Here is a 25,971-nt window from a genome sequence, read left to right on the forward strand (position 1 = left end):
CAGCTTCGAATCCAACCATTGTTGTAGGATATATTTGATCTTGAGTTCAAAAAATATCTGCTCATAAAATAGATATATTAGACATAATATTGTTTTCACGTCATAAAAAAAAAATAATAATAATAATAAAATAGTGAGTGGCTTGGGCCTTGACAATGAGAACATGGGCCGTCCAAGAAACATGCAGTGGAGGTCACGTGCGTGTGCTTGTCTGATGAGTGATGAGTCTCAGGAGAGATGGGGAGTTGGAGATGCTCCGTCCCGGTCCCTCCCTCTAGCCACATCACTCGCAGCCACTCTCTCAGAGGCAGAAAGCACACATACATACATACATACATACGTATATACAGATACACAGACACCAGTCAATTCATTCATATCTACTGTCCTGTCACTCTTTCTTCCGCGAATCATTCAACCCCTTGCCATTTCTCCACTTCATCCCACCCCTCGATGCCATATTTCCCCGTTTAGGGTTTTGCACCCACTCATTCGATTCCTTTGCTCGGCTCGGCTGGTGTTCCTGCCGGCGGGCGGGGATGTTTAGTTTTAGGTTAAGGCAGGGGTTGTAGTTTCTGTGTGTCTCTGTTCTCTATTTGGTATTTCAAAAGCCCCCGGTTTTATTTTCCTTCAATTAGTTTAATGGCTCCAAATCGTAGAAAAGGTGCCAATAAATCGACCGCCGCTCGGTTGAAGTGGAAGGTTGGGGATCTCGTGCTCGCCAAAGTCAAAGGATTTCCGGCGTGGCCGGCCACTGTATGCTTACATCTCCTTTTTTTTGTTTTGGTTATTATTCCGTAGGGTTTAGGGTTGAGGGCTTCAAGTTGTGTTCTCCTATTATTGATTTATGGTTTCTACATTTTCTTACATGCTTTCCTCATTGTCTTTGACCTACTGTAAAAAAAAAAAAAAAAAGAAAAAAGAAAAAAAACCCTACTATCACCATCCACGTGGATGAAGTGTTGTCATTAACTTATTATCTTTCTATAACGGAGAGATATTACATTTAGTCCAGTTCCTATCCCATGGCTTATTGTCTGCGATGGTGCATCTCGCCCTAGCTCATTCTCTTTTGCAATGCCATTTAGGTTCTAATTGTATGAATATATAACTACGCACCGGGCAGTAAACACATGATGAAAACTTTCACATGCTTGGAGCTGCGCTTGATTGGAGTTCATGGGAGATATTTTCATTTGTTTATGGCTATATTTTCAGAGTCATGGTGCTTGCTTGTATTGGGTATTGATTCTATTTAGATTTTCGAGATTATCATTATCTCCGGGGGAGTGTTGAATATGTCCCACATTGGATATGATGTGGGAACTCCCTTGGCTTATAAGGGTGAATGACCCTCCATCTATCACCAATTGGTTTTAAGTTGGAAGTTCGGATCCCTGCTTAACAATTACATCCTGTTTGAGTAGCTGCAAACGACAGCATTGCTGATAAGGTCTATGATATGGCGAGTGCCAGTGCTATGTTCTTGATATTGGTAGTATGTTGGGCCTACACACTCTACAAGCTTAATAATTAGTTTTAGTTACGTACTGTGCACAAGGACCTTCTGACTTGTCTTGGTTAGATGTGGTCAGATGGGACTGGAAGAGAATGATTTCTGTGAATGCACACAAAACTTTGCAAAGGTGCAAGTAATGGTTCTGCCAGGGTGATAAATACTTGTTTTTTGGTTGGACTGATTTGTTAGCTGGTTGACTTATGTGTAGTGCTGGGAAATAAGTCTATTTTAAAGGCATGAATTTTGTGTTGTTTTTATAGACAACCGAATCAAGAGCTGCTATCACTCCAAGATATTGTATATTGTGGAATGTAAAAGGAAGTAAAATTAAGGGTTGTAGTATCATCTTCTTCTTTAGGAATATTCTCAAATTTATTGAGAATAGTGATGTATATGAAGACAAAAAGAGTCCTGAAAAAAATTCATGAGTAAATATTGAATACTTTGATCTGGCGATGTAATTGATACCAAAACACAAGTTGATTTGGAAGTGTTCTACAACCTGCTTGCCTTTTCTATAACTCCATCAAGAATATCCAATTTTATACATCCGAAACTGTTGTTTTTCTTGTTGGTAGCGTGCATTGCAGGATTAACTTCTCTAGCTAGCTTAATGAGTTAATATAAAGAATTACTCCACAGCTAAGTTTGTGGCTACATTGATTGTATTTTCTCTCTTTTTTTTTTTGTTCATGGCAGGTGAGTGAGCCACAAAAGTGGGGTTACCCTGCTGACTTGAAGAAAGTGCTAGTCTACTTTTTTGGGACTCAACAAATGTAACTTTTTCTTTCCTTTTGATGCTATAGTTGGTTTTGATTTGATCCTATTGTTTATATACTTTATTTACATTGTAAAAACACCAGCTGATTTTCCTCTTTTCTCGGGTTTATGCTATCATTGTAATTTATGAATGTTGATGGGCTTTCCTTTTGGTTTTGTTGATTAATGAGATCTCATGACCTGTTTGATTATCTGTAAGCACTTGCTGCATCCTTCTAGATAAGTTTGACTTATATTTGTTGTCTTGGTGATCAATTGCCAATTAGAAATTTCTCCACTAGTTCCTGTCATCTCCAAAGCCTAGTTTGCTAATATATAAAGTTAGTTTTATGCGATAAGTATTTTGCTTGTTTTTAGTATGGAACCAATGTTGTTTTGCTTCAGTAGTGCAGAAAGCAATGAACTTGTCATCCTGTGCAGGCAACCTCTTCTTTATTCTCTATTCAATTGATGAGCTTGACAAGCTAGTGAGCTACAATAAATAGAATTGCAGATACTCAAGTATATGCATATGAATTTGTATCTCTTGCTGTAAGATGTATACCTGATTATATAATGTCTTTGTTTTTAGTAAGATTGTTTCCATGTACAGAGCCTTCTGTAATCCGGGTGATATTGAAGAGTTCACTGAAGAGAAGAAAGCATCTTTGGCGAGCAAGCGTCATGGAAAAGGTTCTGATTTTGTTCGTGCATTGAATGAGATAGTTGCTTGCTTTGAGAAGCTGAGGAAACAAAGCAACATAGCCCGTAATAATATCACCAAAGAAATTAATACCGTCAGTGAGAACAATTCAGATGAGTCCTCCGCTAAATCTGTGAATATTAAGACTCCAGCAGTTATAATTAACCATTGTTGTAATGGAGCCATAAACAATCTACACTCTTTAACTGAAGCTGCTGCCACTGCTGAAGATACTTCGCATGTTGAGGAGATGCGATTGGAAGAAGCAAATCCTAATTCATTATGTACAGAAACCCATACTTACTTGACAAGAAGCAAAACTGATGCTACCCAATCACAAAAAGTTGGTGCCCAGAGGAGGATGTTTGCTCAAAAGTTGAGAAAACTTTCAAGGATAGAAGCTAGGGGATCTCAAAAATCAGTATTGCCTTCTATTAACAACATTAGGAGCTCTGGGGGATTCCAAGATTTAGTATTTTCAGACAGAGCTCTGAGAAGAAGTAAAAGGGTTATGAAGTCATGTGATGATTCTGAAGACAATGATACTAATTCACTTGCTTCTGTATTTAATGATAGCAATAAAGATGATGGTTCTGAGATCATGACAGTGGGCTCCGATACTCTTAGTTTGAATGATAGCAGCACTGCAGACTCGGCTTGTAAATATGCAGAAATAGAGCTTTCAAATGAAATTAATGAAAGATGGAAAGCTGAGTTAAACGACCGGCTTGACTTTCAAGTGAATTCTGTGATCCTCAAGAAAAGAAGGAGACTTAATAGAAAAAGACACAGAAATCCAATAGATAAATTTGATGAAGTTATTTCAAGGGTTGAAGTGCACAAGGCTGAATGCGCTTCATGTAGTGCTGATGAGAAAACTGGTGACCAACTTGCTAAAGAAGGTGGTGATGATCACTTACCTCTAGTCAAACGAGCAAGAGTTCGAATGGGCAGGTCATCACCTGTAGTGGATGACGAAGTTACTTTTGATCATAAAGAAGATGAAACAGTGGAAGCTCCTGAAAGTGGTGCTACAGAGTCTTTAGGTCTGTTTCCTGCTGATGGAGATTCTATTCCAACCTGTGGAGATCCAGGTAAATCATCATCTCTTTTGTGTGTAAGCCTCTCAGAACCTCGGCATTCAGGAACTGGTAAGAATTTTGTGCACAGTGAAGCTGCCTTGCCTCCATCTAAACGCCTCCATCGTGCCTTGGAGGCTATGTCTGCTAATGTGGCTGAGGATAGACAAATAACTTCCAATTTACCAGCCAACATGGGATTCTCTTCATTAATTGAATGCTCTGAGCTGTCCTTGGGAAAGGCACCAATGACATTGGGAGTGGAGCTGGAGGACTATAGGAATGCTGATTCTCAGCCATGTTCTGAGTTGTGTGATGTGTCAAAAATGGAAATGCTTGGAACTGATGGAAAAAAGTGTTCCTTAATGTTAGAATGCAGTAGAATTTCACCTGTAGAAGGCACTGAAAGTACATGTCTGAAATTATTGCCCCCCTTCAATGATAGCCCTTCAGAAGCTGATGGCAAGCATCAAGATATCGAACCTGATTCAACCAACAATAATGAAGAATTATCTCAATTTGAATGCCGCGTACCATCTTTGATAAGATCTGATGGAATCAACCTTGAATGTTCAAAGGTGGAGTTAGCTTCAAAGAGATCTGATCCAGATAGTTGTCCATTGCAATCAGATCCTGTCATAGCTGGAAATAGTACTGGTGGTTTTCATCCCATGAGCAGAGATATAATGGACAGTGCTGATGTTGGAGGTGTTGAAACAGATGAGACCGGGCTTGAGGAAGCAGTTGAGCCTAAAAGTTCCTGCTCACCTGAGAAAAATAAAGATAGTCAGGGGTAACTTTATACTATGCAGTTTTATATGTGGTAGTTTTCTCATAAATCTGCATAATCTCACTTTTTTAACTCTTTTGAGTGCTGGCTTTTCACCTTTTATGGCATATAGGTCTAAAGTTATGGAAGAAGGTAAACCACCATCTGCAGATTCAAATACTGTTCTCTCAGCTACACTTGTGAAAGCTTTTCCCCATAGACATTGTGGATATCTGTTCGATTCCAATTCCATCCCTGTGGAGTGCTTGGAGGCTAGAGCTGTTTCAACCATCCAGTCGCCAACTGATGCGATGGATCATGCTGCCAGGACAACTACTTCCACTTTTGTCTGCAAAACTTCTGCCTCAGAAAATAATTCTGTTGAAAAATGTAGCTCTAATAGTCTTGATATCCAAAGACACATTGGGAAAGCTATACTACCTAGCAAGTTTAGTGGCAAATTGGAATCATTGTCGTCGTTTGAAGCTATCATAAGATTTTTGACAAGAACAAAAGAGAGCATAGGACGAGCCACACGGGTTGCCATTGATTGTGCAAAAGTTGGGTTTGCAAGTAAGGTAGGATTCCACCTGACACAGATATTTCGTTTCAAGTTTTTGTGAATCAGAATCTCGTTTTGCTCTTAGGAAATGCTTTTGTTCATTAAGTTCTAATTTTATTTCCTTCACTTGAACGTTGTAAACTACCAGACCACAATTTTGCCAGTCTCGGGGAACTTATTTATTTGATGCTCAATAGGTGAGTAACCATAACTTTATGATATGCTATAACTAAATAATCTGTAATGGTGCTTTGACATTCATCATTCACTTTACTTTTGCAACTCTGAATCTTTTCATAAATTCATAGACAACCCAATAGCAGGTTGAAACATGTTTTAAAATCTCAACTCTGGGCTTCTGCAACTTGTCATACAAGGATTTTTATTACAATACATGGTAAAAGAGTGCATCTAGTCATGATTGTCTGTGTTTAGAGGACACAGTCGTATCTGTATCTTCTTTCTAATCTAAAACTTGTGCCTTGTACTACACTGTACTTGTATGTATTCCTGGGTAATAGGTTGCTACGTTGGGATCTGGCACTTAAGCCGGGTTCCCCCTTAAGACAATGCACCTAACACTGCATTGCCAATGACTGTTTGATTTTGTTCTCTAGGTGGTAGAAACGCTGGCCCATAATTTGGAAAGTGAGTCAAGTCCACCAAAAAAAGTTGATTTATTTTTCCTCGTCGACTCCATCACTCAGTGCTCAGGAGGAATGAAAGGTTTCAATTTTCTGATGTGATTGTTTTACTTGGATGCGTATTACAACTAATTTCTGTTGTATTGAGTATTGACATTTTGTTGCATAGGCAATGTATTCTAATACTGGAATTTTCAGGAGATGCTGGCCTGTATCCCTTGGAAATTCAAGCCCACTTGCCACGATTATTGTTGGCTGCTGCACCTCCTGGTTGCAACTTCTATGAAAATCATAGGCAGTGTCTTAAAGTAAGTAGAGCACCCCGTTCAAATAATGTTTCAGAATCTTTCTTATATTTATTATGTCATAATGTTCTCCCTTGGTTGCTGGTTAGGTTCTGAGAGTTTGGCTGGATAGGAAGATACTTCCTGAATCAATAATTCGTCACCATATTCGCGAACTTGATTTCCGCTGTGGAGCACGTTATGGTGTAAACTCCAGTCGATCTTTAAGATTTGAAAGGCCTTTTGATGATCCTATCAGGGAAATGGAGGGAATGTTGGTTGATGAATATGGAAGGTACTATGGCTTTTGCAGCTGTTTGAAGTTTCGCCTTTCTTGAGGTAGTCATGTTGTGATATTTTTTGGATGTTACTAATGAGCTCCTCTATGTCAATTTAGTAATTGTAGCATCCAGCTTCCTGGTTTCTGTATGCCTCCATTGGTGAGGGATGAGGATGTTGGAAGTGATTCTGATGGAGAGAGCTTTGAGGCTGTTACCCCAGAGCATCATGTTGAACATTTTGATGGAGTTAAAGCTCTGTCTGCTGCAGTTGAGAAGCGTAGTCATATATTAAAAGATGTTGATGGTGAGCTTGAAATGGAGGATGTGGCTCCATGTTATGAAATTGATACAACATCCAGCAGTAATATTGGTGGAACAGATTGTACAGACATTTCCCTTCATCAATCTGATAGCCAGTATGAGGCATCATTTGTTTCTGAACGTCCTAAAGATACCAACCTTTTACCTGCTACTGTATCAAGTTCCCTCTTACCCCCACCTCCAAGTGCACCTGAGCCCGTACCAGTTCCACCGTCTAACTTTCCTTCTTCGGGTCATGTTTCGAAGATTTGCTCAAGACCTCAGGTTTCTTTTTGTGCTGTTTTTCACATCTATTGGCTATTTCTCACTGCAATCAGATATTTGATTTCATCCCTAACTGTATGGTTGCTGCTGCAGGAGCCCAAGGCAAAGAGGTCTCCTTTGCCAAGATTTAGAACAAGAGCCATGGATGATATTCATTATCGCAATCATGAAAATAAAGATCCTGAAGCCCCTTTGCCAAGACGGACGCCTGCTTGCGGTAATACTTATTCTAATAGCGATCACCCTAGATCTCGGTTCTCCAGCCGACCTAATGGCCTCCAACCAGGGGGTGGTACTTCTAGAAAGGGTTACCATGTGCACCCTCCTCATCCTTCTCCATCAAATCAATTTTGTTCCCAACAACAAAGCCATTCACGGAGGAATATTCACCCCTCTTCCCAGCCCAGCAGATTTCATATGCGTCACACTGAAAATGGGAATTTTTACAGAGATCACGACAGAGACAAGTTTGCTCCCCGTGATGATATTGGAGAGTACTGGAGGCCGCACTTGCCATCCATCTCTGGTAAGTGACTCAGATCATATTTTATTCCGTGCTTGGTTTGTTATTTTGTGAATAACCTTTTTAATCTCTCTCAGGTCCATTGTATCATGATGAGTCCAGGATGTCTCATGCACTGATGTCTTACTGCAGTCCACCTCGTGAGCTCGCATATCCTAGTGATAAGTGGAATTTCCCTCCCCGTTCCGTGAACCACAGACAATATAATCATTATGGACCATCCTCCGGAGGCCCTATTCCAGTGGCAAATAGAGGTCACGTATCTTTTCTCTATCTTATGGATATCTTAGAAATTAGTTATATCAATTTGCAAATGGATTACTTTCCGTGTTCAGTGAGCTAGTTATATGTTGCAACAGTGGATTTTGCATCTTGACAATCATAAAAATCTATGTCACCTATCTAATTTGTTGGCAGTGTTGCTGCTTACTAAGGATGGTATTAAATAAATGGATAACTGCGACACACAACCTAATACAGACCCAATTTCATGGGTGTGCATAATGTCAGGGAATAAATATTCAAAACATAGGCTGATTAAATATAGATACCCGAACAAGAATGGTTTAATAATCGCATACAGATTTTCAAGTATATATTTCATTTGCATCAAGAGTTGATGGATACTACTATGATCTTTATTATCACCTAAATCTATTGGCATTTTATGGAATTAGGTTCATGTGTGGATTCTTGGATTTCGGCATGTTGTGCTGATATGCTGCTTTCTGCCAAAAATCAGGAAAATGCATGTGCTTTTGAATCAACATGCAGTAGCTTTTATTTTAAATAGCATGAAATTCGTATCAGATTCTAGATAATGCATATATACACTAATTGTTTATTTTTGCTCATATCCACACCTACACACACAGAGATGTGTGTGTATGATATGGCTAGTGTCAGATAGGGCACCTGCTCGTGGGTTTGGGACTCTAGCATTAGAGTTGATGTAGAAGAACTTGTCAGAGAACAAGACTAGCATTAACTCTTCACCATGTTAAATAAATATGTTTAGTTGAACATTTTGCTTTTTTGTTATCGTTGAACAAACATTTAAAAGTGTTCCTTTTGGGTTGTGGTGCAACCTTGTTTCATTCACAACAAAAATAGTAGTAGCTGAGTTTCGGCCTTCACAATAGGCTTCCCTTCATGTGTTAGATGTGCAGAAGCAGCTTAGATCCTTTATCAGTGGTCTCATCAATAACTTGGCATGTTTGCAGGTCCTAATCACTGGAAATCAAGATAGTTCATCAAAGGGAAACTGTATCGAAATGATAAGTGTTGTCGTCGCATCTCCTACTGCAGTTGTCAATATTATTCCTGCTTGTCCATTTTGCTGCCGTTGCTTTGTTAGGCGGGATGCTTGTGATATGCACTTCTGGGATTGCTTAGCATTTGATGGATGTTATGCTGTTGTGGACCGTGTCCAAAAGCAAAAAAGAGAAAAAAAAAGATTGACTATGTTCATTCTGCGATTGTTGGGACTGACTCACTTCTACTCGCTGGATCTACCTAGCTAGTTGAGGGAGAGGGTGTGTGTAATGTAATGTAATGTTATCATGGCCTACTTTGGTTTTTTGATTTAATTGGAAATATCTCAGTTTTGAAACGGTTTGTATATCTGTAAGGTACTGTTGGCGAAGGTGTGTTGTCATTTTGGTTATCATCGGCCACTTCCCCTGTATTGAATTGTATGTATGTATATTATTATTATTATTCTATTAAATTCTCCAACAGTAACAGTAAGATGGTTGTGTAGTACAATAGCATTGCATAGTAGCAATATAAATGTTTGAAGAATGAGAGTGCAGGCAGTGTGGTGTGGTGTTGTTGTATGATAGCCAGGCAGCCTATTGCCACAATCAGATGAGATGAGATCAAGTCAATCTTGGTGGGTCGGGTCGGGTCGGGTCTACTCCTCTATGGCCCTTATATCCTCTCCTCCTAGGCAGAGAGAGTTCTCACAAAATTTCAATAGGCGAAGAGTTTCCATAATGTTTGTAACACACGTTGGGACAATGTATTCAACCAAGCTCAACTCAAATCAATAGCACTAGGGAATGTGTTTTGGGGGGAAGAGAGAGAGAGAGAGAGAGAGAGAGAGAGAGAGAGAGTGACTGACTGAATCTCTGGGTGTGCTGTGGCTGTTGACTTATGTGCCGTGCCGTGCCTCTTTCACACACAACTTAAATTGAGCTCACTCGCGCATTCATATGCACTCCATTTCTATTATTCTCTCGATCGCATCGCATCGCATCGCATCTCATCTCATCTCATCTCATCTCCCGCGGTTCCCGCTCCCATTCTCTCTTGATCCGAAGCGCACACAGAGGTGGACTGGACTGGTGGTGTTTGTGCTGTATGTATGTATTTATGTATGTGAGCACGCATAATTGCGTCTCTGTGTCAGTCAGCTCGCTCCCTCCTCCTCAACCTCCTTCTTAATCAGCAGCAGCGAAGAAGAACACAGATAAGATCAGATAGATCGATAGATGGGTGCTGCGTCATCAGTCCCACAAAATTCCATCCACGAATTCACCGTCAAGGTTGTCCATCCCATCCCATCCCCCTCCATTTCCAATTTTTCGATTCCAATTGAATTATCTTCTTTTATTGTTCTCCCCTAACCTAATGTTGTTGTTCTGTTCTGAGCACCCATCAGGACAGTAGAGGTCGAGATGTGGACCTCTCTTCCTACAAAGGCAAGGTCTTGCTTGTTGTTAATGTTGCTTCCAAATGGTGCGTGCCCCCGCCCCCTCTCTTTTACCTTCGACGATTAGGGTTTAGGGTTTTGTTATGCTCTGTTCTGTTCTGTGTTTGTTTATTATTCTTCTATTTATCTGAGCATGCCATAGTCTGTCTGTCTAATCTTGTCTGAAACAGTGGGCTCACGACTCAGAATTACACCGAGTTGACTCAGCTTTACTCCAGATACAAGGACAGGGGTAATGTTTAGTGCTCCCTCGCCCCCAACTATTATTCTTGATTGCTGCTTTCTTTATAGGAAGGAAAGCAGGCAGGCAGGTGATTAATTTGTGTGTATCGATCCATCAGGTTTTGAGATTTTGGCCTTTCCCTGCAATCAGTTTCTGTACCAAGAACCCGGACCCAGCGAGAAAGCTGAAGAATTTGCCTGCACCAGATTCAAGGCTGAGTATCCCATCTTTCAAAAGGTAAGTAACTAGGTGTAAACCTCTACTTGATGGAAGAATTCTGCAATGTTGTAGTGTTTATGCTGTGAGATAGCGAGTGACTGAGTGAGTTACCTTGCCATGCCATGTTTCATGATTGATAAGGAAAAAAAAAAAAGAACTGCTCTTGGGAGATCTGATCTGCAAGATAGCAAGCAGTCAGTCAGTCAGTTGAATAAATTATCTGAATTATGCAAATAATGAATTAGGGACTTTAAATGTGTTTCTTGTCAAAGAAAGTAGTAATTTGCCCATGTTTTTTTACGTAAAGTGATTTATAAGTAGTGGGAATAATCAGCAGTGCACTATACCTATGTGATGGATGGATGGATGCATTGTGTTTACAAGTTTTATTTGATGTCCAGGCTACATAACATACATAATAATTATGCAATTCTTGTATTACTTCTCCTAGCTCTTTTTGGGGGTTGTGTGTGTGTGTGTGTGTATCAGAAGTTTGCAGTTTTACATTTGATCAAACTATTATCAAATCTGTCCTATACAAGGTAAAAGTGAATGGACCTGATGCAGCACCTGTTTATAAGTTTCTTAAAGCGCAAAAGGGTGGTGTTTTGGGGTCAAGAATCAAGTGGAACTTCACCAAGTTTCTAGTTGACAAAGAGGGACGTGTAGTCAAACGATACGGGCCAACTACATCACCATTTGCAATTGAGGTGGGTGGCTGCTGTCTTGGGACTTGTCTCTGTTTGTTCATATTTCCCTTTGAGATAGATTGTATTGTCTGTGCTAAACAAAGAACAATGAAACATTAAATTCACTTCTGGTTCTGCTGATTTCAGGCGGACATTAAGAAAGCCGTGGGGGAAATTTGAAGTTCCGAGGGAGGATTGATCTGGGATTCGTGACTGCAGAAAACCATAATGTATGTGGATATGTATTGTTGTATTTGTGTCCATATTAGTCTTCTCTTGGTTTTACAACATTACAATACTCTTTGTTGGTACATGCATGTTATGTGGATGTGTATTATTAATTTATTATTATTATGGAGTAGATGATTATATTGCTTGTTGGTTGCAATATTTATGTACTCTTGGATATTTACTTGTATCTAAAACAATCATGATGGATTGATGGGCATTCATATAAAGGTTGACTTGGTGCGTGTGGTGACTTGAAGAACCTGTGACAACACACACTTCCACTTCACTTCATTTCACCACAGCCATGATAGATAGATAAATAGATAGATAGATGGCAATAGACAGCACCCTGACGATTCAACAACCGCAGACACAAACTAAATAGGCTGCTGCTGCTGCATTGCTCTGCCAGTTCACAAGAACAAGAACAAAGAACAAGAACAATGTCGTGACAACCAAACCAGAAAATATTTTTGAAACATACACACGCACACACACGCGCGGGAAATCAATTCATTCTAATCCCACTGTAGATATCATTCTAATTCTGAACAAACTACTGCACAGCGCCCACCTCCAACCAACAAAACCAAGCAAAATAAAATATATACACCTGAAGTCCCACAATCCACATTGACAGTCAGGCAATCAATCCAGGAAGCTATGAAACTGATTATTCATGAAAAACGAAATAAATAAAAACAAACGGGGTCCTGAGGCTCAAGTCCAAACCACCAATAAGATATATATATATATATATAGTGCAAGTTCGATCAACCCAAGGCAGCCATCCTCGCCCAACCATAGGCGTCATCATTTTCATTTTCGCACAGATCCCATCCACCCTCTAGAACTGCCTTGCCATCATCATCTGATTGTTGCTCATCACTTGGATGTCTTTCTTTTGCCTTGGTGGTGGTGGTGGTGGCGGTGGCCTCCAATGAATCAGAAACCGCTTCAACCTCCAAGGATGAAAGGGAGTAAGCTAACTTGCCCGATGAGACTGAGTTAGAGACAGACTTGCTAAAGTGAATGTGATCATCCAACTTCTCTTTAAGCAGCCTCACATCCTGACATACAACACCAATTTCTCCTCTAAAGAGAAGGTGAGGTAAGGGGCAGAAAAAAACAAAGGTGCTTGTCAGCTATCATTATCCAGGATAAGATTTTACAAACAAATGGTAGAAAATGATGACTATAATAAGACAAGGGAGAAAAACAACAACAAAAACAAAAACAACAACAATAACAAGTTTACAATTGGATTAAGAGAATAAGCAAGGCATGAGAAGCTGTTTCAATGCTGGAAAAGTGAAAAACCTTGCATTTACAGCTTCTAATCCGCTGCCGCAGGAACGCACATAATGACACACAATAAGCAAGTCACTCTGCTTTGAGAGAGAATAAATAACTAATTGGAACTGTAGCATTAACTAAAATGATAGGCTACAAAGCAAAACTCTTAATTGGAATACGAAACCCACGCCTCAGTCATCATGGAGTCAGTAGTAAAAGTAAAATTAGTTAAAAAGAAGAGGAACAGTAAAAATATATGCTAAACATATAGTATGACTTACTGCAGCATATCTACAATGCGTCCACGGCTCACGAGAAATTCCTGCAACTGCAACATGACAGCCACAAAATCAATACCCATATCTATTATAAGATAATAAACTAAACAATATACAATAAAATAAAATTAAAAATTAAGTGATAAAGTATTGGGTGGAAAATTAGCCAAGCTGAGGCAAATGCAATGAGGAAACACAACCTATCATATAACACATTCCATGTCGAATGCCTAATTTTTTAAAAAGAAGGCAGTCACCACCTTTGCGTTTTCTTCCACCTGCTGTTTCAGGACTTCCAATTCATGCATCACTTTCCCCATAATCAGCTCCTCATCAGCAAGGGCTTTCATTGCAGCATTTTCCTTTTCTACTTTCATCTGCTCTGCAGATTTGATGACATCCTCAGCCTCAGCTATTTGCAACTCTAAAGCATGATGCATCTGCAAGCCAACATTCAAACATTCAAACTGCTGCAATGGATCATTCAAACACGCCTACACTTTACTGTAGCCTGAATGAGCTGTGCTTGATAAAGGTCAAGAATTCCTACACAAATTAAGTTTCCAAGAAAGCTCTATGGGCATTAGATACAGTTCGATTGAAACAATATGAAAATCATCTATCAATTTGCTTAGAAAAAACTAATTGCAACTGTGGGGTGAAAAAAATATAAATAAAAAATGAAAAGCATTCTGAATATATTACCAATACAATTATTAATAGTAAGATAAACACTAGAAATTGACATTAGTCCGGAAGCCATGCAAGAGAAAAGAAGTTTGATTTAAGATACAAAATGTAACAGCAGCTGCTTCCAAGGCAAAACTAATACTAATTGCTGATAAACTACCTCAACAAGGACAGAAAGAGATTTATCTCTTTCATCGGACAGAGATAGCACACGAGATTGAAGCTCTCTCAACTCACTTGCTAAGATGGACTTCTCCCCGTACACCTCACCAGCATGCTAAGATGAAAATATAAGATATGAGAAGCATAAAGTATGTTGTAAGGAATTACTGAAACACCAGTAGTAGGAATCAACCATGCTATTCGCCTCCTTTGCATGTTGAATTGTTTGTTTAACCTCTTCAACCTTAGCAAGTATGTCATTACCCCCAATTGCAGCTTCCACCATGGCTTGTTCTGCAGCTTGCTTTTTACATTCCACCTCTTTCATCAAGCTAATAACAGGCTGCATTGCGGATGACACAGTTGTCTGCACCAATTTATTATAATCATAGTTACCATCAAATGAAGGTCTCATTTGAAATTCAATAATCCAAATGACCTACTCAGACTAATGCGATGATTGACAACTCATGTTTTTTATTGTCACTTCCAAGATGAGGATTATTTTCAATCAAAGCATCCAGTCTAGAGTGCCAGAAATTATTTTCAGCATTTCATGAAAGTATGCATCTACTCAACCACAAAACTTTCGTTTATCGAAATCATCAAAAGAAAAACAGTCAAGTGCAACCAGCTTTCAAGCAGAATGGAAGAGTCTATTTCCCTAGACCATCAAATTGACAAACAACTTTTCGGAAAGACCAGGAAGTTTGTCACCAATTATATCAAAATGACATAGGTTAGGATATCCACAGATTTAATTTAAGAGCCAGCATTCATTTCAAAAAATAAATTTCTAAACCATTTTTGCAGAAAATAATCCTCAGAGACACCAAGCCAGTAGCAACAGATACTTCAATAAATGCAGAAACAATGCAACATGATTAACAAATATAAGGGTTCAATACTACCGACACCTTATAAGCTTTTGCATCTTCTAAAGCTTGCTCAAGAACTTCAATGATACGCATTTGGCTAGCTTGGGACATGGAGTCATTCAAATTAGCATCCTCACTGCTAACAGTAGAGCTTCCAGTTTCCATCTGCAAACCAGTATCATTTGACAAACTTGCATCTAAACCCTCTAAATCACTTTTCTGAATCTCCCGAATCACTCCCAGCTGAATGCTGCATTCGGAAGGATACATTGATTGATCATCAACAGTCAATGATTCAACCCCCAGCACAGCAGTGTTTCCATCTGCCAATGACTTTTCATTCTCATTTTCTTTGTTGGTAGTTGTGCTGGCTTCAGTTTCTAAATGACCATGCTCTACTGTGTCTTTGATATTCACATTCTGACTTATACCAGCATCATACACCTGTTGGGTACCCAACTTCTCACTTTCTGGTAATTTCTCTAATAAAAAGATATCACTGGTTTGGAGGTCTTCTTTGGTTTGAAGAGTATGTACATTATCCCCATCGGTAGTATTACCTTGTCCACAATGGCTGTAGTATGTGTCATATAAGGGTTCATTGTTCCCATCATCAGCATCATGGGAAGATAGAGAAGAATCCAGATCCCCAACTGTTACATTACAGCCATCTTGAATTCCCATGGAACCCACTGCATTCAAAGATTGGCCATCTACAGTAGGAACAATATTTGTGCCACCAATAGGAGCTGTTGAGAGAAAAAAAAGTAGAGCCATAAAGGAGATATTAGTTAACAAAATAATTCCACCGTTTAGAATTCTAAGCGTTCATGTGATGTGATGGGATTGTGACCATGAAAATAACTTCTGGTGTTTTACTTAGAGGCAAATGGCACCTTGCAATGTTTCGCCAATGGACATGTTCTCAATCAGAGGAGAGCTTGGTGTAGATCTTTCCATAAAGAAGGGAATTATCTCTGAAAGCACAATTTCAACTGCGGCATCGGCATCCTTGCTATGCTCAATTGCAACAGCTCTAAGGAGCCGAGCATCAATCTGTAACCAACAAAAATCCAACAGTAAAACCACTGAAACAGTAACTAATAAATTTATAGCAGAAATACAACATGACTGTTAGATTTTTCAAAAGAACAATGAATCAATGAGTAGCTCATCATATGCTTATATCATAATAAAAAGTCTCTTACTATCTTCAAGAAGATCAGAGGTCAGCAACCTTTATGATGTAATAGAAAAGTTGAAGATCTAAAGTTTGTGTTTGCTACTAACAAAATTAAAGATTATGCCACACCCTGGCCTGGATTACCTCCGGAAAGATTTCTTGCAATAACCTGTACACCTTATTGAAGCCCATCTCAGGATACCGCAAACCAAATCTGCAAGTAACATATAATTACTATCTACAAGATTACATTTATCTTTCAAATTACAGTAATTCACCAATTCTGAAAGCAAATGCAACAGTGAGGGTTCAAAATACTTAACCCCTCAATACACCCGACCACCAAAAAAAAAAAAAAAAAAACTTTGACAAATCAAAGATGGCAATTTGGCAAATACAACGTACATGCAAAATAAAAATTACTTAAAACTTATGTTCCTTTTTGTCAAAACCAAATTTGGAATAATACAATCATAAAATCACAACGGCGCGACTTCCAGGTTTCATCTCATCAGAAGTTGAAACTTTTGGCATAAGGAGGAGGTCATATACAAAAGATTAAGATAAAATCACAGAAATAAGTAAAACGATCAAAATATCACCGAAAATATGGAATTCGTGGAAATAAGAGAGAGCAATCAAGTGATCATATTGACACTAAATAAATATCACCAAACTATTTAGAAATTCGTTGATAATCTTGGCCGCCTCAGCTTGGGCGATGTCCTCCAACTTGAACGAGTGGGCTTGATCCCAACTGAATTACACGCTTTTGGGGTTAACTTAGATACAGAAACGATAGAAATAGTAGTATATTCTTATATTATTGGATAAATTTTTGTCACTCATTTGATTAGTGTCTTTTGTTTTAGTCTTTATTACTTCATTATTCTTATTTTAATTCACCTTTTATAATATTTTTAAATTTTTACTAGTTGATTTCTTTTAATTGAAAAAAGCATGAATATTAAATAATAAAAATAATTACAATTCCTATCCAAATAGCGAATAAATGTGTATAATTATGAAATTTTTATAATAATTTTGCTATTTTAACTTTTAAAATTATAAAATCAAATATTTATTTTTAATTTAATATATTATACTAATTTTTTTTAAAAAAATTAAAATATTAAATCAATACAATATATTTATATCATATTATATAATTATTTTTAATTTAACATTTTGTTACATGAAATCAAACTATCACAGATAAACATGCCTTCGTACTCTCTCAAAATATTGATACAGTATAAAAAAAAAATGCTAAAAACATGTCCTTATTCGATGAAACAATATCTTTAATTAAGAGAGTTTATTTCATATTATTATTGTTATTATTTAAACAGAAAGTTGGAAAAAGTATTTTTCAAATAAAATAAAAAATAAAAAATCACACCCAAATAATGTGGATTATAATAGGCAATCAAATCAAGAGAAGCCGTTGGCAGTACAGAGCAGTGTAGTGTAGTGTCACCCAACCCAACCCAACCCAACCCAATCCAATAAGTATACACAACTCCTTCCGCGACGCGTTTGCCCCAAATCTCTCCCTCCGGCCCTACCTCCAACCCTACCACCGCACGAGTTTACTACCATGGCGAAGACAACCGCCGCGAAATCGGCTGCCGTCGTGCTCGGAGCCTTGGCGTTTGGCTGGCTCGCCATAGAGCTCGCATTCAAGCCGTGGCTCCAGAAGGCTCGATCCGCCATGGATAAATCCGACCCGACGCGCGACCCGGATGATCAGGCGCTGCCTTCTGTCGACAACAGGGACAGGGAGGATGACGAGGGAGGGAGATGATCGCCATCCATCTCCAGCAGGTTAGCTATTGTACTCCAGAATTGGATGACAACCGGACATGATTGATATGTGTTCTCTTCTTTTGACCTCTTGTTAATAAAAATTAAGTAATTTTCTTATACCATCACTCTGGTTCTCTTTTTCTTTTGATTTCGCAAAGCTAAATCCACTGTTGCGCACAAACAATATCATATCGTGGCACCGGCTACAATATTAAAAATGATTACTAAATTCCACACACACACACGCAGAACTAACCAACCAACCAACAAGTTGTTCTTTAAAAGATGTCAATGTGTTGAGGGACGAAATTGGTTAGATCCAACTCTGCCGCATACTACCCTCACCTCACTTTGAAACAAATGGTAGTCGTAGTCTATATTCATAGCCACAGCCATAGCCATAGGTATAGTGTTAAAACACTTGAGATAGATAGATCAGACTTTAGAGAGCTTGCTTGCAGGGTGGCTGGCACAGATGAGATGAGATGAGAGGGCGCTACTACACTGACTCTGACGGACTGTTGAGTCACTCAATTGGTGCAAGCACAAACCAAAATTAGCAAGACATGGAGCGATGTAGGTAGGTAGGTCGATTGGAGTTGGTGTCCCTAATTTGGTTCGCACATGAATATCTCCTCCTTCCCGCCCATAGGCAGCAATGGAACGAACCGTGTTGTTTCTCTCGGGTGGACAAATGCTTCTTTCTAACACAGATAAGATTCCATTTGCATTTGCATTAATTAATCACTCCCTAATTAAGGTCGGTCGGTCGGTCTGTCTGTCTAATTCCACCTTCAGCTCCTGCCAGGCAGAGGCAGAGGCAGAGGCTCAGGCTCAGCAACAAAATCGTGATCTTGGTCGGAGTTGTGAGTATAGTAGTAGTAGTAAGTAGTAACATACAGGCAGGCAGACAAATGGAGACACTTGCGTCGTGTTCTCGTGTGTTCTCTTCTCTTTGTATTGTCGAATCTCAATGTTGTGCCTATGTATTCTCTTTTTCTATTTCAACAAACACAATGTATTTAGTCTTACTAAAAAATATATAGGGTTTGTTAGTTCACTTTTTTTCTTTTTTTTTTTTCTCATAGGATTTTCACAATATATTAAATATAATTATTTTTAATTTATTATAAAAAAATGTAAAATCAAAAAAAGAGGAATGTAGTATTTTATTTTTGTATATATAATATTTTTTTTTTGTTCCAATTCAAATATACAATTTTTTTAAAATTATGTTTGCTTGTTTCGACTAAAAATATTCATTTTTATTTTAATTAAAGTAATTATATATTAATATTAAAATATTTTTATTTTTTTAAAAAAATTATAAATATATTATTACATGTAGAATTATTGAAGATAAAATATATATAATAAAGTATTTTACATGCTTTCACTTGTCATTATTATTTTTTAATCTAATAACAAATCCCTAAAAATACATTCAAATGGTCAAAATCTTTAGACAATTATACTAATCAATAAAACATTAACAAGAAGGGAGGGAGTACAGAAATAAAAAAGAAAAGCAGTATTAATTCAAATAATGGAGGGAGGGTTTGGGTGGATGGATCCGACGGACAGTGAAAACTCATTTCAAGTCACGCCGGTCAATAGATTCGATATCGACGGTCAGGGTCAGGGTCAGGGTCAGGCTGGCCTGAGCAGAGAGTATGTGTGTTGACTCACGCTACACACATGACAGCCTGCGACCGACTGTGGCTGCATTGACATTGCCGCTCGTTTACCCCATTCAATCCAATTCAATTCAATCCAATTCTTACTTCTTCGTAAGATCACTATCACCATCATCATCTCTCTCTCTCTCTCGTGTTTGATTTACGGCGTCCCTCCGGTGGACTAATAAACAACTCACGACCAAAGTTAGGGTAAAAACATTTCTCAATCTCTCATACTTCTCCACCGCCGTTTCAAAGTTTTCTTATTTCCTCTCAACCAGAAACCAGACTACGAGTATGCGCGGTAAACAAAATGCTGGGAGGGGCAGTGCCTGTGCTCCACAGGTAAACAAAATGCACCTGCACTTGTGATGTTTTGTTTCTTAAGCTTCTCTTGTACTTCTATGCATTCTCTTGCTGCTATTGTTGTTCTGTGGAGGCGAAACTAGGGTTTTCTAAATTTTAGTAGGAGGCTTTCAGGAAGCGGTTTTGAGAAGTTCTAAATTTGCTTTTCATTATTTTATAGTTTTATTTGAGTTTTGCTTTAATTCACCTTTTTTTTTTTTTTTTTCCTTGAAGTATTTTGTAGTGATATGAACCTTCAGAACGCGTCTTGTTTTGGACACAAACCCTAGCTGTTGCCGGGGGTCCCCTTATTTCGAAAATTTACATCGACCGCTCAAAAATGCTCGTAAATGTTTTGAAAATACTCACTAGTGGTGATGCGTTGATTTCACCTGTTTTAGGAAGTTTCCAATTACTAGGTCTTGTAGTTTGAGATGATTCCCACGCTCGGTTCTCTTAAGTTCTTAGTTTGGACTTCGATAGCTGACCTAGGTTTGCTTTGCGTTTTGTATGCACAGGAATTTCGTTGCAATATATCTCCATTTTTATGAATAAAATATTTGGTAGAAAGCTAAATACTTTTTCCCGTCTTGTTGAATATTCCCTTATGAGATAGCGACATGTATTTTTAGAACCCTTTATGGGACAGCTAAAGGCATAAAGTTATAGATTCTAATACAGTGGTTTTAATCTCTTAAGTTCATCATGAGAAACTTGAGGAAATATGCGGATTTATTAACAGGTTGCCTTATATTTCCCATTGATAATTTTGTTGATTCTACTCAGCACTAGGAATTGGTTCAGATTTCTTTCTAGATAATAATTTGTCAACCATGTAAACCTGTGTCATGCTTTTGTATTTATTTTTCTAGTTTTGTGCTCTTGGGGGACATGTTCATATCAACTTTAAAATAATTGTTTGTTGCCAACTGCAATGGAAAGAAAAAAAAAAATGCTATGAATGATAAGTCATTGTAGTACTAGAGTCTTCTAGTTTAGCTGATGCTATTGTTCTGTGATTGAGCTAGTGAGCATCCCCTTTCTGTTTGCCTAATTTTCTGCTCAGGCATCTTCTGTCTCCTATAACACATTCTTAAGGTACATAGAAATCATTTTTGGTCATTTTTATCTCATCAATTACTATATCTAGCTGCATTTACTTTGTACTTGTTGTGTGAAGTAAGAGTTGTGATAATAATACAAGAAAGAAGATGTCAAAGGAAAATTAAAGATTGATGCAATTTTCCTTTGTGTTACGAGAAGTCCATCAATGATAAAGCCTATAGAGAAAAGCAATTGCATTTACATATTTTAGAGGGTTGATGTGTTTGCTTGTGTTAGGAGAAATCCTCCTCTGTTACAGAGCCACCAGCTGCAGAAAAGCAATCACATTTACATGTTAGTGGCATGCATTCAGTGGAAGCTACATCAGCGGGACCTGATACCCCACTGGATTGCAATGGTTCGCCAGAAGCTAAGGAAACTAATGGGGCTAAGAGAACAGTTGTTAGACGATCTGAACGACTTAAAAGTCCTCAATCTGGTGGAGTGAAAGCGGTAATGCCTGTTGTAAGCCATACTTTTTCTGAAACTGATAAGGGAAAAGCACCTCACTCTCAGCAAGTTAGTACCTACCCAATCTTGAATGTTAAAAACCTGGGATCGGAACCACAGATTCAACAAGACAATACAGTTCCAGACATGAGTTCTCCAATCTTCATGGAAAAGATTGACTATCTTGTTCAATCAGTTGATGAATTTAAATCTCAGGTTAGATTCCATGTTTGATTGCGATTTCTCTGTTTCCTTGGTTTTTATTTTTTTTTTCATATGTATGGTATTGAATCTAGTGCTGCTTTAGGGATTTGAACGAGCTCCTAGAAACCCGGACAATGATTGTGCAGCCGACCTAAACTACAAGACCTTGTACTTGGACTCACAAAAGAAGGCAATGTCTAGCTCTTGTGCAAGGAAATGATTATTGATTTTGCGGAGATGATGATCTGAACTTTCTTGTACAGATTGATGCTTTGGTAAAGGAAAACATTGAGCTAGTCAAGAAGTTGGAATATGCTCGCGGAAAAGTTGCTGCAGTAAGCTCATTATCTGTTATTTTCCATATTGTGGAGATTTCAACTAGATATCTAAAACCTGTTTGTGAGTATTCTTAGAAATAATTTGTTTGAATACCCTCGCCATTGTGTCTGTCTGTCTGCTTGTAACATTTAGTATGAAAGTGTGCAGGATAAGCATGAGAGAGATCTTTTAGATTGATTGACTTGTTACTATTATTTATCGTTGACAGTACGAGCGGATGAAGGATGCCGGAAAGGAAGTGGTGGTTGTGTGGGCAAAGGAGGCTGCAGGAGCTAGTCTAATGCCTCAAACGGTTGGTATTGCAACCTCACCACCTCCACCTCCACCTCCACCTCCTCACACTAGCCTAGTGAGTGCGGCTATGTCTGAGGGGAGGAAGAGTGAAGGTAAGAAAAGGAAGTCCAGGGGTTGATGGCAAATGGTGTTTGGGTTGCATATGTGATGATGGTGCTCTCACTCTTTTTGGCTGGTAGGTAATCTGATAATATTGTAAACAGTGGTCTTGAGAAGGATTTAAAGGTAGGCAGGCAGGCAGGCAGGGTATTGAGTTTGGGGGCCGTGTGTAAGAGGAATCAAGGTTGTGAATATGCAGGATGTTATGGGGGTGGTGTGATGAATCTAATGCCTCCTCATGAGTCGTGTGTGTCTCAGTCTGTCTATCTGAGAAAAACTGTTTTTACTAATTGAGCCCTTTGGTTAATAATTCCCGTCTTTAAGCAACCAAAGAAATTTCACTGGAAGAGAAGAAGCATGGCATTACTAGTATTTTGGATTGAAGCACGTCTGGCTGGTGAATGGATGTGTCTATAGTATAGATGGGCATGGCATGTATGATGTGTAGGTATGTTAAACGTACTAGTAACTAACTAATCAGTTGTTGAGCTTCCTTCCGCTTCCGCTTCCGCTTCCACTCCCACTCCCACTCCTACTGGCGCTATGGCATTGACATGAGCCACAGGAGGCAAATATCCTAGTAGTCAGTCCTACTCAACTAATACGCGGTTTTAGAAGGGTGATCGATTCGGTCTGTAATGAAGAAGGGCACTTCATCTCCTTGAGATAAACAACTCCCCCCCGCTGCCGCTACATGACATGCATATACACTACACATTGCATACAACCCACACCACACTATGCCACTTGGCACCTACTACTGTGATATGATATGATACTGATAGATAGATAGTTTTGAATTACCCGGTGGCGGTGTATATAATATAATATAATATAATATGATATGATGGCCCTCTCTCAGTCAGTCAGTCCATCAGAGCAGTAGTGAAGTGAAAAAGAGGAGAGAGAGGCAAGGAGAGACGACTATACAAGACAAAAGTAGATGCCGCTCTCTCTCCCCCTCTCTCTCATCATCAGGAAGGAGAGATGGTTAGGGAATAGTACTTTTTGATCGTATCCATCTCCAGATATTGTGGGGAGAGATACACATTCATTCATTCATTAATTCATTCCTTAATCCATATTTATACGTAACTAGTGGTACGGTGTCACTGTGAGTGAATGAGATTGAGAGAGAGAGAGAAGAAAAGGAGAGGGAGAAGACAAAGACAGGACAGGACAGGACAAGGACAAGACAAAGAGAGAAGGAAGTGGGGCGGGCTTCCTGGCTGGCTGGGCTTCCATTTTCCATGTGTAGTGTGACCTAAAAGCAAAGCAAAGCAGCCAAATTTAGAGGGCGAGGGAGATACATACAATTACACGCTACACCCTCCTTCCTTGTCTCGCTCGCTCGCTCGTTCATCCGAAACACATCCGCCCCTCCCCTTTTCTTCTTTTTCACATCACATGTATACAATACATTACTAGTAGTAGTAGTAACATAAGCAGCAGCAGCAGCCAAGGTGCGGACTCTCGTATCAGATCAGACCAGATCTCTCCCTCTCTCTCCCCAATTTGAATTGCAGGTGAGGTATCTACTTTTTCCTTCCTTCCTGCTTTCTCAGATCAATTCTCTTCTTATTAGTAATGGGGCCTGAGCTGAAGGAATCGCTCATTTCTAATATTAACTAATATTATTGGGTAAGGCTTTTTAAAGAAAGAAAGATACACATACATCTGATCTCTCTCGACATTAGACCTCATCCTCTCTTCTCTTTCTCTTTTATTTTTTTCTCCGGTAAGCAAGCTATAAGCTATGCATCTGTTCCTCCTCGACTTGTTGTTGTTCATCTGTTGAGGATAGATCTGTTATAAATAATAATGGGATATTATTACCATAACCGACAAAAAGTATTATTTTTATTATTATTATTAATTGAAGAAATCTCTGCAATTTGTTGGAGTTGTGAAAGACAGACGCACATATGTTGATGCTTTAATTTGCTTTGTGGTGCAGCATAAGCATAACAGCTCCCAACTTGTACTTGTTTCTAGGCCCCCAATTTCGGCATTTGAGCTGCTGCTGCTTGAATTGAATGCCAGAAAAGGGGGGTGCTCATCAGAAATGGGATCCTTGCCGCTTGATGTTGAGAAAGAGATCCTAGGCCCGCTTGATTGCGTTACATTGGGCACAGGCACAAGCAATGATGGCTGCTGCTACTACGACATAGGAATTGGAGTGGGAGTAGGAAAGCCCTTGGTTCTGTCCCTTGTTTCGACATTTCTTGAGAAGGCTGTTGAGGAAAACGAGAGGAGGAGGATGAAGGAGGAGGAGGAGGAGGAGGAGGGTGCAGCAGTGAGTGCATTCCAGGGGTCGACGGCTCCTTGTCTGAGCATCGAGCAGTACATGGAGCGGATTTACAAGTACTCGTGTTGCAGCCCTTGCTGTTTTGTGATGGCACAGATATATGTGGACAGGTTCCTTCAGCACACCAACCTGGTCTTGACTTCCCTCAACGTGCACCGCCTCCTCATCACTGCGGTCATGCTGGCTGCCAAGTTTATGGACGATGCGTAAGTCTGCTTCGCCTTCTCTTTTCTTTCCTTCTCTTGGTCATACATCAAATACTACAATGGTGAGTGAGTGAGTGATTGATTGTTGGTGACTTGTGATGGGTCAGGTTCTTCAACAACGCCTACTACGCAAGAGTGGGAGGCGTGAGCACGAGGGAACTCAACAATCTAGAAATGAAGTTCCTGTTCAGTATGGATTTCAGATTGCTTGTTAGCGTGCAGACCTTCAAGAAATACTGTTGGCTGCTCAAGAGGCAACAAGCATCTGCATCTGCCCTCCTCACTGGACGCCCTCCAATCCCAATCACTACCACCTATACTTATAAAGACAATGATGATGATGATGATTCCGTGTGTTGCTCCATCTCCAGATGACACACCCCCACACACCATTATTTATTTATCTGTCAATTCATCTACGCAAGAACACGTGTGGATCTATTTCTGTAGTATGTATATTTCAGAGCCAAATGCCATAGAAGATGCTACTACTGTCAGGAATCAGGATGGATGGATGAATATGCCTGCCTGCCTGCCTGCCAAATAGGTTTCTTCTTCAGGGCAGGGCAGTTGGCCTGTTTTGATGATGATGATGTTGTTGTTTGATGATTTGTGTGTAGTTTAGTAGTCACTAGTGTAGGGTAGGGTAGTGTAGTGGAATGTAGTTTGGGCTCAGTGTTATGCCCTTATTCTTTCATTTGCATTATTATTTCCAACATATACATCACACATTGATTGATTGTAATCATTGTATCAGTTTCCATTTCTTTGTTTGAGCGGGACCGGACTTCGGAGGTTGAATTGTATTTGTCACACAGTACTCAGATCAGACGCGCGCCTCCCTCAACCAACCGGATTAAT

At 39.2% G+C, this 25,971-nt stretch overlaps 5 protein-coding genes across 14 annotated transcripts; 4 read left to right on the plus strand and 1 right to left on the minus strand.

Moving 5' to 3' along the window:
- Positions 1-121: 121 nt before the first annotated feature.
- LOC127259709 (protein HUA2-LIKE 3-like) lies at positions 122-9,451 on the plus strand. Of its 4 annotated transcripts, none has more exons than XM_051287248.1 (11): positions 122-756; positions 2,219-2,295; positions 2,871-4,853; positions 4,963-5,407; positions 6,009-6,117; positions 6,234-6,343; positions 6,430-6,614; positions 6,717-7,185; positions 7,279-7,711; positions 7,786-7,962; positions 8,932-9,451. In XM_051287248.1, the coding sequence occupies exons 1-11, from the start codon at positions 643-645 to the stop codon at positions 8,955-8,957; spliced, it is 4,128 nt and encodes a 1,375-aa protein (XP_051143205.1). In that variant the 5' UTR covers positions 122-642; the 3' UTR covers positions 8,958-9,451. The 4 variants fall into 4 exon arrangements, with proteins under 4 accessions (XP_051143205.1, XP_051143206.1, XP_051143207.1 ...); XM_051287249.1 differs by having other exon boundaries at positions 123-756; positions 2,892-4,853; XM_051287250.1 differs by lacking the exon at positions 122-756 and adding an exon at positions 848-1,646.
- Positions 9,452-9,766: 315 nt separating this feature from the next.
- On the plus strand, positions 9,767-11,931 carry LOC127259711 (probable glutathione peroxidase 4). Its single transcript, XM_051287257.1, has 6 exons — positions 9,767-10,257; positions 10,374-10,450; positions 10,595-10,656; positions 10,766-10,884; positions 11,409-11,576; positions 11,703-11,931. The coding sequence occupies exons 1-6, from the start codon at positions 10,204-10,206 to the stop codon at positions 11,733-11,735; spliced, it is 513 nt and encodes a 170-aa protein (XP_051143214.1). The 5' UTR covers positions 9,767-10,203; the 3' UTR covers positions 11,736-11,931.
- A 430-nt stretch (positions 11,932-12,361) lies between these two features.
- Positions 12,362-17,099, minus strand: LOC127259710 (uncharacterized). Of its 4 annotated transcripts, none has more exons than XM_051287253.1 (9): positions 16,946-17,099; positions 16,418-16,487; positions 15,987-16,146; positions 15,130-15,839; positions 14,406-14,579; positions 14,211-14,327; positions 13,621-13,800; positions 13,364-13,410; positions 12,362-12,881 (listed from the first exon to the last, which is right to left on the minus strand). In XM_051287253.1, the coding sequence occupies exons 2-9, from the start codon at positions 16,463-16,465 to the stop codon at positions 12,560-12,562; spliced, it is 1,758 nt and encodes a 585-aa protein (XP_051143210.1). In that variant the 5' UTR covers positions 16,466-16,487; positions 16,946-17,099; the 3' UTR covers positions 12,362-12,559. The 4 variants fall into 4 exon arrangements, with proteins under 4 accessions (XP_051143210.1, XP_051143212.1, XP_051143213.1 ...); XM_051287255.1 differs by having other exon boundaries at positions 16,951-17,095; XM_051287256.1 differs by having other exon boundaries at positions 16,876-17,054.
- A 624-nt stretch (positions 17,100-17,723) lies between these two features.
- LOC127259358 (outer envelope membrane protein 7-like) lies at positions 17,724-18,080 on the plus strand. The gene has a single exon (XM_051286649.1). The coding sequence runs from the start codon at positions 17,874-17,876 to the stop codon at positions 18,078-18,080; it is 207 nt and encodes a 68-aa protein (XP_051142606.1). The 5' UTR covers positions 17,724-17,873.
- LOC127259356 (uncharacterized) lies at positions 17,988-25,911 on the plus strand. 4 transcript variants are annotated; one of them, XM_051286645.1, is made up of 7 exons: positions 19,611-19,965; positions 20,043-20,106; positions 21,448-21,876; positions 21,968-22,054; positions 22,128-22,199; positions 24,554-25,110; positions 25,218-25,911. In XM_051286645.1, exons 2-7 carry the CDS (start codon positions 20,059-20,061, stop codon positions 25,483-25,485), a joined length of 1,461 nt encoding a protein of 486 aa, XP_051142602.1. In that variant the 5' UTR covers positions 19,611-19,965; positions 20,043-20,058; the 3' UTR covers positions 25,486-25,911. The 4 variants fall into 4 exon arrangements, with proteins under 4 accessions (XP_051142603.1, XP_051142602.1, XP_051142601.1 ...); XM_051286644.1 differs by having other exon boundaries at positions 19,612-19,971; XM_051286646.1 differs by lacking the exons at positions 19,611-19,965; positions 20,043-20,106 and adding an exon at positions 17,988-18,100.
- Positions 25,912-25,971: the final 60 nt, after the last annotated feature.

The sequence above is a fragment of the Andrographis paniculata genome, unplaced genomic scaffold (genome assembly GCF_009805555.1).
Source record: "Andrographis paniculata isolate CXL003 unplaced genomic scaffold, ASM980555v1 Contig60END, whole genome shotgun sequence".
In the NCBI taxonomy this organism is placed as follows: domain Eukaryota; kingdom Viridiplantae; phylum Streptophyta; class Magnoliopsida; order Lamiales; family Acanthaceae; genus Andrographis; species Andrographis paniculata.

Bases quoted from the DNA above. Each gene is read 5' to 3' on its own strand.
- LOC127259709 (XM_051287248.1), top strand. From the start codon at position 643: ATGGCTCCAAATCGTAGAAAAGGTGCCAATAAATCGACCGCCGCTCGG. The intron at 4,854-4,962 runs GTAACTTTATAC...TATGGCATATAG, and splicing joins AAAAATAAAGATAGTCAGGG to GTCTAAAGTTATGGAAGAAG. The intron at 6,615-6,716 runs GTACTATGGCTT...ATGTCAATTTAG, and splicing joins TTGGTTGATGAATATGGAAG to TAATTGTAGCATCCAGCTTC.
- LOC127259711 (XM_051287257.1), top strand. From the start codon at position 10,204: ATGGGTGCTGCGTCATCAGTCCCACAAAATTCCATCCACGAATTCACC. The intron at 10,258-10,373 runs GTTGTCCATCCC...AGCACCCATCAG, and splicing joins TCCACGAATTCACCGTCAAG to GACAGTAGAGGTCGAGATGT. The intron at 10,451-10,594 runs GTGCGTGCCCCC...TGTCTGAAACAG, and splicing joins GTTAATGTTGCTTCCAAATG to TGGGCTCACGACTCAGAATT.
- LOC127259710 (XM_051287253.1), bottom strand. From the start codon at position 16,465: ATGGGCTTCAATAAGGTGTACAGGTTATTGCAAGAAATCTTTCCGGAG. The intron at 15,840-15,986 runs GTGCCATTTGCC...TTCTCTCAACAG, and splicing joins CATTGGCGAAACATTGCAAG to CTCCTATTGGTGGCACAAAT. The intron at 14,580-15,129 runs GTGTCGGTAGTA...AAATTGGTGCAG, and splicing joins AAGATGCAAAAGCTTATAAG to ACAACTGTGTCATCCGCAAT.
- LOC127259358 (XM_051286649.1), top strand. From the start codon at position 17,874: ATGGCGAAGACAACCGCCGCGAAATCGGCTGCCGTCGTGCTCGGAGCC.
- LOC127259356 (XM_051286645.1), top strand. From the start codon at position 20,059: ATGCGCGGTAAACAAAATGCTGGGAGGGGCAGTGCCTGTGCTCCACAG. The intron at 21,877-21,967 runs GTTAGATTCCAT...GTGCTGCTTTAG, and splicing joins TTGATGAATTTAAATCTCAG to GGATTTGAACGAGCTCCTAG. The intron at 22,055-22,127 runs GCAATGTCTAGC...TTTCTTGTACAG, and splicing joins ACTTGGACTCACAAAAGAAG to ATTGATGCTTTGGTAAAGGA.